The sequence below is a fragment of the Mustela erminea genome, chromosome 12, assembly GCF_009829155.1.
Source record: "Mustela erminea isolate mMusErm1 chromosome 12, mMusErm1.Pri, whole genome shotgun sequence".
Taxonomy (NCBI): Eukaryota; Metazoa; Chordata; class Mammalia; order Carnivora; family Mustelidae; genus Mustela; species Mustela erminea.
In genome coordinates this window covers 80,480,095-80,492,546 of record NC_045625.1, presented here as the reverse complement: position 1 = coordinate 80,492,546, position 12,452 = coordinate 80,480,095, and the positions used below count along the sequence as shown (strand labels likewise).

General features: G+C 42.9%; 2 protein-coding genes across 3 annotated transcripts in view; one reads left to right on the top strand and one right to left on the bottom strand.

Annotated features, from left to right (window-relative positions):
* Nucleotides 1-5,505, bottom strand: part of ABHD17B (abhydrolase domain containing 17B, depalmitoylase) — a 54,254-nt gene extending 48,749 nt beyond the window's left edge. The window contains exon 1 of one of the 2 annotated variants that reach the window (XM_032306759.1): nucleotides 5,408-5,505. The gene's annotated coding sequence lies outside the window, so the exon portion shown is untranslated. Of the gene's footprint in view, nucleotides 1-5,216; nucleotides 5,284-5,407 lie in introns of those variants that run through there. The other variant, XM_032306760.1, reaches the window with a different exon arrangement.
* An 864-nt stretch (nucleotides 5,506-6,369) lies between these two features.
* C12H9orf85 (chromosome 12 C9orf85 homolog) overlaps nucleotides 6,370-12,452 on the top strand; it is a 66,634-nt gene continuing 60,551 nt past the window's right edge. The window contains exon 1 of the mRNA XM_032306761.1: nucleotides 6,370-6,592. Coding sequence (XP_032162652.1) covers nucleotides 6,491-6,592 — 102 coding nt within the window. The 5' untranslated portion in view covers nucleotides 6,370-6,490. The remainder of the gene's footprint in view (nucleotides 6,593-12,452) is intronic.

The following is a 12,452-nucleotide window of genomic DNA, read 5'->3' as shown; positions in this document are numbered from 1 at the left end:
CAGCATCACACTATGGAGGCTAGTGATTTTATTGAATAAATTTAGATTCACATACTATAAAAATAGTCCCATGTGAATTAAAGATCTAAATATAAAAAATACTTTAGGGGCGCCTGGGTGGCTCAGTGGGTTAAGCCGCTGCCTTCGGCTCAGGTCATGATCTCAGGGTCCTGGGATCGAGCCTCGCGTCCGGCTCTCTGCTCAGCAGGGAGCCTGCTTCCCCCTCTTTCTCTGCCTGCCTCTCTGCCTACTTGTGATCTTTCTCTCTGTCAAATAAATAAATAAAATCTTAAAAAAAAAAAAAAAAAACTTTAAAAAGCTGTATCAGAATCTCTACCTCAGGACAGAAAAGACTTCCTTTAAAGAGAAAAAGCACAGGAGCTCCTGGGTGGCTCAGTGGGTTAAAGCCTCTACCTTCAGCTCATGATCCCAGCGTCCTGGGATCAAGCCCCGCTTTGGGCTCTCTGCTTTAGCAGGGAGCTTGCTTCCTCCTCTCTCTCTGCCTGCCTCTCTGTCTGTCCAATAAATAAAAAAAGTCTTCTAAAAAAAAGAGAGAGAGAGAAAGCACAATCATAAAATACATTTCACTACGAGCACTTGGCTAGCTTGGTCAGTAGAGCATGGGACTCCTAATCTTAGGGCTATGAGTTCAAGTCCCCCCCCCCCCCGGCTGTAAGAGACTACTTAAATCATTAAAAAATATATTTGACTTTAAAATTAAGAACGTTAAGTCCTAAAGACACTATATTTATTTATTTTTTAAGATTTTATTTATTCATGAGAGGGAGAGAGAGAGAGAGGCAGAGGGAGAAGGAGGATTCATGCTGAGCAGGGAGCGCAATATGGGATTCAATCCCAGGATCCTGGGATCATGACCTGAGCTGAAGGCAGATGCCACCCAGAAGCCCAAACACACCATATGTAAAATGGAAAGACAGTTACAGACTAGAAGATATTTGTAAAGGCTACCAAGCACTGTTATCCAGAATACATAAAAGCATTTACAAATCAGTAAGATAAACAATCCCATTAAAGGAAAAACAACAAATAAGCAATTCACAGAAAAGGAACATGAATGCCCCCCAAAATAAAAGTGCTCTCAACTACAGGACTAACTGGGGTCATGCAAATGAAAATTCCAATGAGGTACCATCCTTCACATACTCCTCAGCATGGCAAACCATGAGAAGTCTACTAAAGTATTTGAAAGATAGGAAAATAGATCCCCTCATTCATTACTGATAAAAACACTTGAGAGAAAACTGGTGGTTATCCAATAAAGTTAAAGAAGCTGCTCATACATACCCTTTGTTCTAGCACTCTTTAGATTTCCTAGGGAAATCTCAATGATGGCTTTTTAGTTGTTTAACAAATGGGGGCACTACTCAACAGCTTCCAGGGATGCCAGGCACTCTTGGAGCATATAAACAATAATGCTGCCCCACGTCCCCTCTCATGACTTTTGAATATTCTGCTGAATGCTCATTTAAGGGATTGAGAAAAGGGTGGGGGAAATAAGATCAGATATTTATAAAGAGGACTTAACACAGAGAATATTTATATTGCTTTAATATAGATGATTTTAAAAAATGCAACCACTGTGTAAAGAAAGAAGACTGCCATTTTTTGGTCCAAACGTCAATGAAAACAGTTTGTTATTTCAGAAATTCATTTATCAACAGTGCCACCATCAGTATTTGAACAGCCAATTCAACACACCTGTTTTAATCTGCATCAGTAGGGGTGTCTGGGGGTAGCTCAATCAATATTTAAGCGCCTGCCTTTGGCTTAGGCCATGATCTCAGGGTACTGGGACAGAGCCCCAAGTCAGGTTCACTGCTTAGAAGAAAGTCTGCTTCTCCCACTCCTGCACACCCCTCAACTCCTGTGCATGCAGTCTCGAATGAATAAATAAATCTAAACAAATAGTAATAATAATTTGCATCAGTAGTTTACCCTATTCATGGTGATACTAAACATTAGTATAAAAGTATCTGACTACTGTTTCTTCCAGCAGTGCTTTCTGGATTTTTATGTGCACACACATCACCTGAGAGTCTTGTTAAAATTCAGCATGAGTCAGTAGGGTAGGTCCTGAGGTTCTGATTTCTAACAAGCTCCCAGAATTCTGCGTTTACTAGTCTACTATCACATTTCGTAGCAAGATTAGAGTGTGGTTTGGTATGAGCATCTACACAGTGAATACATTACTCTGTTACAAATTCTTACAATCTAGTAAGAGCATTACTTTAAAATATAATGTAAATTTATTTAAGTTTTAATTTCATTATAAATTTGTAAGTTCATTAAGTTTCAAATGAATGTAAGCTTATTATCTTAAATTTCATTTTAGGGCAGAATTGGAGAAGTTATAAAATTATTTCTATAATGGGATATAGTGGGGCGCCTCGATGGCTCAGTGGGTTAAGGCCTCTGCCTTCGGCTCGGGTCATGATCCCAGGGTCCTGGAATCGAGCCCCGCGTCGGGCTCTCTGCTCGGCAGGGAGCCTGCTTCCTCCCTCTCTCTCTGCCTGCCTCTCTGCCTACTTGTGATCTCTCTCTCTCTCTCTCTCTCTGTCAAATAAATAAATAAATAAAATGTTAAAAAAAAAAAAAAGGGATAGTCTCAAGAACCACTGCCCCAGAGCAAGTCTTGCACATATACCTAAATAAACATATACAAGAATATTCCCCACAGTGTTTAATAAGCAATTGGAAAAAACTAAAATGATAAGAGAAATCTGATAGTCACATAATGGAACACATACCATTATCGCAGTAAAAATAAAATAGAATTATCCGAATAAACACAGATAAATCTAGAAGGCAGGCTACAAATACGTATTTAAATAGTTTTAAAAATAATAGTCTTAAAATAATCAAAGAAAAACTATATAGTGATCGAGGACATAAAGGCATGTAGTTAAGTATAAACACATGGATAGGAAGGATGCATTCTAATTTCCGGTTAGGTTAGTGGCTGGATGGTGGGGGAAGAGGAAGTAGGATTTAAGAAGGGTTTTTGAAGTACAAAGGAAGCTTCATTTTGTTTTGTCTTTTTATCTCTCCAACTGAGTAATGGGTGCATGAATATTCATTATATTGTATGTTGCCAATACTCCTATTGCTGTATTTTTATTTCATTTGAATTGGCAAAAACTGTTGGGTCCGAACAGCTGGTTGGAACACACTGCTCCGAAGCAAAGGATTCAGGACTCTTAAGTCAGAAAACCCAGGTTCTGTTTCTTACAAATTATGTAGCTTTGGGCAATTCAAAGAACTAATTTCTCTGGGCTTTATATTATCTGTAAAAATGTCACAAATAACATAATTTTCCCTCTCCAACTCACAAAGATAGGTATGAGAGGCATAAATAGGGATATATATATATATATATATATATATGAATTTTTTAACAGATAGGAAAGGAAGAATTTGAGAATTAAAAAAACCTTGGATATACTAGAAATAATATCTACAAGTAAACCAAACAGCCAATTTGTCAGTCTATTTTTTCATCATCACTGATTCTAAGAATATTAACACGAATCTTAACATGGAAGAAATTCTGAGTTATCAATTCTTAGAGGATGGCACATAGGATAGGCATTCTCCCTACTGTAACTGTATTTCTTTAGGCTAATTCTTCATCAAAGAATTGAAATTCATAATACCAAAATAAGAGCACTGCACTGAAAAGCACTCTTTAACTTATCAAAAACATTATTCTGCCATGATGTTTTAAGATAGTCTGGTCACAGGAAATAGAAATTCTTTGTCAGATATCATTTCATACATTATTTCAAAATGTGCAAAGATACTCCAAGAAACAAGCCACTTACTAACTACAGTCCTGCACAGCAGGGGACAAAATTAAAACTGCCTAGCCTGCTAAAAATCTAATCCTATCCTTCCCAATTAACCTTATTACTACTAGAGTAGGAGAAAAGAGAGGTCAAAATATGGGTGAGGGTGCTATTTATTTCCTCACAGACCTCAAATAATAAAGCAATTACTGCACAACAGGGATTTTACTTCTTTCGTAAATTGAATCATGGCTATCTCCCCTGTTCCTTAAGCTACCACCTTTACTCTCACAATAAAAATTAACCCAAGAGCTGGGCAGTCCCAAGTAAGAACACTGGTAATTAGGATTATTAAAATATTGGTTATGATTAGATACTAGGTATGTGACACAAATGCGTTTATGCCATCAACATATGAAGAGACAAACTATGGAGAAAAGTTCATTTTAAGTTTCCCTGTTAATGTAAACAGAGACACATTAGGCAGTTCCAAATGCCGACACAAGATCTCCAAAATTCTTTTCCATTTATTGGAGTCTTAAAAAAAAAAAAAATCAATGAATCATCTTGCGGATGAAGTAGTATATGCATAGACATTACGAAATGTATTAAACAGAAAACACCTTTCCATACAGAGCCAACATTTAAAGATCACCCTGTTACTCCGTTATTTATCTATCTATTTGCTTATCAAGCCCATCTCACGTAGACTTGTATCAAAGCATCGCCCCCAACCCCCCAAAATCTGTATTCTGGCATTGGCAGAATCTCCACAAGGATCAAAGCTCTGAACTTTTTTTTTTTTTTTTTAAACAAAAAGCCGGGGTTAAACTCACTTTTCTTTGCGGCGGCGGCGGGGTGGGGTGTGTGTGTGTGGGGGGGGAGCCCTCCACAACCTACACTCCCAACTCGACAGAACTTTCGTTTCAGAGTTTAAAAAAATTCCAACCCAAACCTCTCATTTTCCAGCTCCAAGGCAGTTACTGAGGAGCCCAATCTAGGGTTCGAAAACAGAGTTCGAAACTGGTGAGGAATTCAGGTTGAGCCGCCCAGAGGAAAAAGAACCCGAAGCCGGCCCGCCGGGAGCACACCGCGCCGAGAACGGGGCCGACTGGAGCTCGGATCGAGGCCGGCCCACACGAGGACGTTCAGGAGAAGGCTTTCGGGCATCCCGGCCTCCCGGGGAGCCAGGGAGCGGAAGGTGAAGCTGACCCCATCTTTCTGTCCGCGGGGAGCGGAGCAAAACAAGTGAACCGAGCGCCTTCTCCCGCAAGGAGGACCTCAGACCTTTCTCCCAGTCCGGCTTTCCGGCTCCCTCCCGCCCCCAGACTCCCGCAGCCTCCCGGCTCGCACGGACTCTCCTCCCTCTCCCCTCCACGGCACCGCCAGCGAAGCCGCTCCAAACCAGACCCGATCCGAAGCGGCTTCCCCGGAGCCTTTCGCCGCCGCCGAGAGGGATCCCGGTCGCCAACAACAAAGACGCCTCCCGTTCCCCTCCCCCCGCCCGGCCCGGGTTCGTCCCTCCCGCGCTGCGGCTCCGGGCCTAGCGCCCCCTCCCCGAGCCCGGCCGCCGTGCCCGGCCCGCCGCGGCCGCCACGCACCTGCACCTGAGGGGCCGCGGCCAAGGTGTCGGGAAGAAAGGGCCGCGAGAGAGCCTCTGCCGCCGCGCTGTCCTCCACAAGGTGCGACCCACGTTGCTGCCGCCGCCGCCGCCGGACTCTCCCGGCCTGCGGGCGGGCGCGGCCGAGGAGGGGGGACGAGGGCTGCAGCCCCCGGCGCCGGGACGACGAAGGACGGCGGCGCCCGAGGGGGCCGGCTCGCGCTCTGGAGTCTCGCCTCGCGCCGGCGCTGCTCCTCCACACGGGCTCGCGTTCTGCTGACTAACGGCCCCGGCGCGAGGCTCTGGAGCGGCCGTCGCCGTCGGCGGCTCTCGGGCCTCACGTCCCGCGCGGCCGTGGTCGCAGCCGCCGCCGCCACCTCCCTTTCTGGCACTGCAGACACCAGCCAAACCCAGCCAGGTCTGTCTTCTCTTTAGTCCTCCTTTCGTTGCTCCTCCTCAGCCTGCCACCACGAGGCTAGCTTTGGTGGCGGGAGGAAGGCTGGAAGGGAACCGAGGGGACGAGCAGAAGGCTCGCTGAAGCAGGACTTGGTCACTGACTGGAGGAAGATGCCAAGCTGACCCGGGTTCCAGCCTGCGAGCGGGCCGGGGGAGGGACGCAGCACAGCTTAGCCAGACTTCAACCAATCACAAGCCACCCAGCGGAGTCGGGCGCCGGGAGAGGCTGAGCTACGTCGGCAGGAGGCGGGGATTGCGGAAAAGGAGAACCAATAAAGGCAAAGGTTCCTTGCCTCTCCTCCTTGATGGACTGCCACGTTCGGACCAATGGGGGAATTCTCGCTTCGCAGGAAGCGGGATTTAGACGCCGGGTTTGAGAGAGGTTGCGCGGAGCGGGGGATGGGTCGAGACTGGGCCGCGTGGAAGAACCTTGAGGGTTTTGACAGATGAGAGGGAGTCTTTTGACCTCCGCGGCGAGTCACGTGGGCTGACGGGGGCGGGGGCGGAAAGGCCGGATAAGTTCCTTCCGGGTCAGTGACAGAAGCGTGGACTCCGTGGGGCAGTTCCTGGCGTTTTCGTCTTCCCCGCGTCCTCCCTGTACCGGCGCGAGGTGATTGTGGTTTCCACGATGAGCTCCCAGAAAGGGAACGTGGCTCGTTCCAGGCCTCAGAGGCACCAGAATACGTTTAGCTTCAGAAATGACAAGTTTGATAAGAGTGTTCAGACCAAGGTAGGAACCTGCCTGTTGCACCACATCTGACTCTAGGAAGGAATGGTTCGTCGAAGGGGAGAGAGGACAGGAGGAGTTGGGAGGGAGCGATTGCGGACCGCAGCCCAGAGGTAGTTCTGGCCGCAGCGCAACCTTTTCTGAAACGGTATTCCCACGCCCTTTCTTTGACCTGGACGTGTTATCTCCTCATAAGTGTATTTGGCCGTCAGCATTTAACCAGTTACACGGACTGAACGGGACCCTCGTCAGACCCCAAATGCGAGTGGAGAATCGAGTCGCTGGTCGGTTCCCGTCTGGAGCACGTATTAGCAGTAAGAAACGAGCACGAGTGTCAGAGTTTGCACCGTGGTTGTGCGGCCGCTATTTTTCTCTGTGGAAACTACAAGCCCAGAGGTTTGTAGGGAGAATGTGAAGGATTTAAGAACTCTAAGCCCCAGGATCCTCACCAACATAATTCGCCTCTTTTGTAAGATTGTTTTGAGGATCAGGTCACTTGGCTAACGTAAAGATGCTTGTTTTGTTGGTTATAAAGTAATTTACTTTTTTAGGAGGGTTTCTGTGACCTGGAAGAAAATTCAGAGTTCTGTTGGGAGGCTAAACTGAATGACGTATGCCTTGCGCTGGGTCGTAGTAAGTGTCCATTAGGTGAATTAATTTATCAACATTGGGAAAGAAAGCAAAGCAAGCTGTTTATAGTAATCTGCGATCTCCTTTTCTTTTTCTCTCTCTTCACTTATTTACCCTCCATGTACAAAACCCCATGCTCCTGTGTTTGCAGTGTTAAAAAGAGTTGACTCTGCCCTCAAGGAGCTTATAGTCTTCTGGGTCATCGGACAACAGGCAAGCACAGAGATAGGTAATTACAGATTTATGATAAACTCTAATGAAGTGCAAGATAGCTCAGTAAGGAAGAGTAAGGAGGGATATCTTCAGTTGGGTGCTCAAAGGACCTCTCCTTTTCCTTATTTAGGTTCACATTCAGATGGAAAACCTGGGGAGGTTCCCCAAGCTTGTGCTCATTAATCCGTAAGCCAATGTAAAAAGTTGTGCTATTCCAAGTAGATGTTTTCTTGTCCTGTCCATTTGCTCTGAGCTTTTGCACAAGCATTTAATTTTTATTGGTTTTCATCAGATCATAAAAAGCAGTTTTAATAAATATTTAGCTATAGTGTAGCTTCCTCTGCCTCTTAGAGTTTTAAGTATAAGACTTCTTGACCTTGTACTTCTTGTATTTTTTCATTGTTCATTTTCTTGGTTCCCTAACAACCATGTCATTTCCCTCTTAAATCTTCTTAGGAGTCCCAAATTCAGTCACTAAGTTTCATTTTACAACTTTTACCATCAGTTTCTTTGCCTCTTTTAAATTGTGGGGAAGTTCATTTGTCCATTGGTAGAAGAAGCAGGTATTTTGTTATTGGAGAATCTGACTAAAACTTCAAGAAATGTTTTACTGAGGAAGGATTAGGTTGATCGTTCATCTTTCTAATGAAGAAATACTAATTGGCTGTTCTTAGCAAATCCTTGAGCCAGCTGTTAGATGTCAGAAACATCTAACCCGTCTTCATTCCTGTGCGTTGTACCAGAAATCTGTTTGATTCAGTGCCATCCGACAAAGGAGTGGTGAGAGTGATTGGTTCTCTAGCTCTCCTTAAAGGACTGCAGTGATGACAATTGCCTATTTATATCTCATGAGTTTGTAGGAGTCCTGCGTGATAGTTTCCCTTTTTTCCTAACCAGTTGGATAATGATAGATGTTTTATTGGGAGGTTTGTCTAAGTAAAGCACCCATTCTCAAAAGGACACAGCTGATAGCTGTCTTCATATGTTGAGTATATTCCAGAAGAAGAGGGAAGCTTATTCTGTAGCCTTCCAGATGGCCAAATTTGAACCAAAAGGTTAAAGTTACAGAGAGATTTCAGCTGAATATGAGAGTGGTCCAACAGAAGCATGCACTAGGATTTTGTAAACTCCCTTTCACTTGGTTTACTTAGAAGAGGACTCCATGGCCATTGGCCTGCAGTGTCCTCTCATGACTTGTTGAGATGGGAAAAGGTTTAATCTCTTCTAGTTGTTTAGTACTAAAATGTTAATTGAATCAAGACTGCCTTATGTCCCTTTCTGGAAAGGCTGTGATGTGTAATGAAAAGAACGCTGGACTAGGGAAAAGATCAACTAATTTTAACGTCAGTTCTGTTCTTTCTTTTGCTTTGTGGTATTAAGCAATTTACCTCTAGCTTTTATTTACAGTATGGGGTTGTTACTATCTGTTGTCTTATTTACCTCTCAAGATTGTTATAGGGATCATTACAAAAATATCTTTGACAAATAGTGATACAAATATGAACTGAGCCTAAAGCATATGGTAATTTATGTAGACTTGCAGTTGCTCAAAGCAATTAATTTAAAAAAAATGTATACTTCTTGGAGAATATTGAAAACAGAGAAATGTTTAAAGTCCAAAATTCAAAGTACTTTTTCCCAGTCCTATTCCTCTTCAAATGTAGTCACTATTAATTTTTTTTGTTTTGTTAACGTTCTCGCTTCTGCAGCACATATACTAAAATTGGAACAATTTTTTTTCGTTACCAACTTGTGTATGTTTTTAGGTGTCTTTGCACAATATAGTATATATGTAATAAAGTACATTTTTTTCTCATTCAATTAAAGTAGGAATGTCAGAGTACAAAGATTAAGTTATTATTTTTAATGGCTGTCTAATATAATATAAATGTAGAGTACCTTACTTTCCTGGTAGTAATACTTAGATTGTTTTCAGTTTTCCACTATAGCAAAGCTGCAGTAAAATTCGTGGACTCACATATTTGTTCCACATCTATTACCTGGCACGAAACATTGTGCTAGATGCTGGAGGTATAGAGTTGAGCATAATATAATTTGGTAAGATAAAAGTAGTAATCAAATAATTTTTCAGGTTCGTTAATAGGAATCACAGTAAGGGTGATGAAGGAAGAGTCTAAGGAAAGCTGAGGGTATGAAACAGGAAGTTTTTTTTTTTTAAGATTTTTAATTTTTTCCATTTGAGGGAGAGAGAAAGCACAAGCAGAGGGAGCAGCAGGCAGAGAGGGAGAAGCAGATTTCCTGCTGAGCAGGGAGCCTGATGTGATGTGGGGCTCAATCTCAGGACCCTGAGATCATGAACTGAGCTGAAGGCAGAGGTTAAACCGGCTGAGCTACCCAGGTACCTCTAACAGAAAGTCTTGATTGAGTTTAAAGGCTTAAAGAAGGCTTCCCTGAGATATAAGGAATAGAGAGCATTTAACTAAATGAAATGGGAAGACCATATATCCTTCTTCTTAAGAATACTATTTGTTTTATATATGTAGTTAGTGTTGTTTTTATTAGCATTTCCCAAAATGCCCCAGGATCACATCTTCTCGATAAAGCAGGAGTCAGTTTCATGGTTCAGTTACTTTGGAAATAGTACATTCTGGGTCTCAATGTAGGGTTCATAGTGTGCTTTGGCATAGTGGCTACAACACTGAGCAGTTTCGCAGTTTCAAAAAAATTAACCAAAATTTGCTTGATTATGGAACCCTTTGGTTTACATAATGCCTACTGAATTTGAACTAATTTTTGGAGGAACGCACTCATTTGGGGAAACTCTGGTCTTTGATTTCAAATGGAAAAAGAAAATGAAAATCTGAGGCTATACTCTCTAAATTGTTTTGGAGGGGCGCCTGGGTGGCTCTGGACTAAAACCTCTGCCTTCGGCTCAGGTCATAATCCCAGGGTTCTGGGATCGAGCCCCACATTGGGCTCTCTGCTCAGCGGGGAGCCTGCTTCCCTCTCAATCTCTCTGCCTGCCTCTCTGCCTACTTGTAATCTTTGTCCGTCAAATAAGTAAAATCTTTAAAAATAAATAAATAAATAGTTTTGGAAGTAAAGTTTTGTTATCAAAAACAGACATATGGATCAGTGGAACATTAAATAGAGTGCCCAGAAATAGACCCTCAACTCTATGGTCAACTAATCTTTGACAAAGCAGGAAAGAATGTCCAATGGAAAAAAGACAGTCTCTTCAACAAATGGTGTTGGGAAAATTGGACAGCCACATGCAGAAGAATGAAATTGGACCATTTCCCTACACTACACACAAATATAGACTCCAAATTGATGAAAGACCTCAGTGTGAGAAAGGAATCCATCAAAATCTTTGAGGAGAATACAGGCAGCAACCTCTTCGACCTCAGTCACAGCAACTTCTTCCTAGAAACATCACCAAAGGCAAGGGAAGCAAGGGCAAAAATGAACAATTGGGACTTCATCAAGATCAAAAGTTTTTGCACAGCAAAGGAAACAAAACCAAAAGACAACTGACAGAATGGGAGAAGATATTTGCAAAGGACATATGAGATAAAGGGCTAGTATCCAAAATCTATAAAAAACTTATCAAACTTAACACCCAAAGAACAAATAATCCAATCAAGAAATGGGCAGAATACATGAACAGACATTTCTCCAAAGAAGACCTCCAGATAGCCAACAGACACATGAAAAAGTGCTCCACATCACTTAGCATCAGGGAAATAAAAATCAAAACCACAATGAGATACCACCTCACACCAGTCAGAATGGCTAAAATTAACAAGTCAGGAAAGGACAGATGCTGGCAAGGATGTGGAGAAAGGGGTACCCTTTACACTGTTGGTGGGAATGCAAGCTGGTGCAACCACTCTGGGAAAACAACATGGAGGTTCCTCAAAAAGTTTAATATAGAGCTACCCCATGACCCAGCAATTGCATTACTTGGTATTTACCCTAAAGATACAAATGTAGTGATCCGAAGGAGCACGTGCACCCAAATGTTTATAGCAGCAATGTCCACAATAGCTAAACTGTGGAAAGAACCTAGATGTCCCATCAACAGATGAATAGATAAAGAAGATGTGAGGTGTGTGGGATACACCATGGAATGGAATACTATGCAGCCATCAAAAGAAATGAAATCTTGCCATTTGCAACAACATGGATGGAACTAGAGGGTATTATGCTGAGTGAAATAAGTCAATCAGAGAAAGACAATTATCATATAATCTCCCTGATATGAGGAATTTGAGAGGCAAAGTTGGGGGTTTGGAGAGTAGGGAAGGAAAAAATGAAACAAGATGGGTTTGGGAGGGAGACAAACTATAAGAGACTCTTAATCTCATAAAATAAACAGAAGGTTGCTGGGGATAGGGGGGTAGGGAGTGGGTGGTTGGGTTATGGACATTAGGGAGGGTGTTATGTGCTATGGTGAGTGCTGGGAAATGTGTAAGCCTGACGATTCACAGACCTGTACCCCTGGGGCTAATAATACATTATATGTTAATTAAAAAAGAAAATAAAGGGGTGCCTGGGTGGCTCAGTGGGTTAAGCCGCTGCCTTCGGCTCGGGTCATGATCTCAGGGTCCTGGGATCGAGTCCCGCATCGGGCTCTCTGCTCAGCAGGGAGCCTGCTTCCCTCTCTCTCTCTCTGCCTGCCTCTCCGACTACTTGTGATTTCTCTCTGTCAAATAAATAAATAAAATCTTTAAAAAAAAAAAAAAAAAAAAGAAAATAAAAACAATGAAAAAAAGTTTTGTTATCAATAGCTAGTATTTATATTTTTAAATGTGTTAGCCACTATGCATACTTTATGTACATCATCTAATTTTGAACTTTAAAATAACCCTAAGGGATGCCTGGGTGATGCAGTCAGTTGAGCATCCAACTCTTTTTTTCTTTAAGATTTTATTTATTTGGGACACACAGAGAGAGAGAGAGAGAGCACACAGGGAAGGGCAAAGGGAGAAGCAGAGTCCTGCTGCACAGGGAGCTCAATGTGAGGCTCCATCCCAGGACCCCAAGATCATGACAT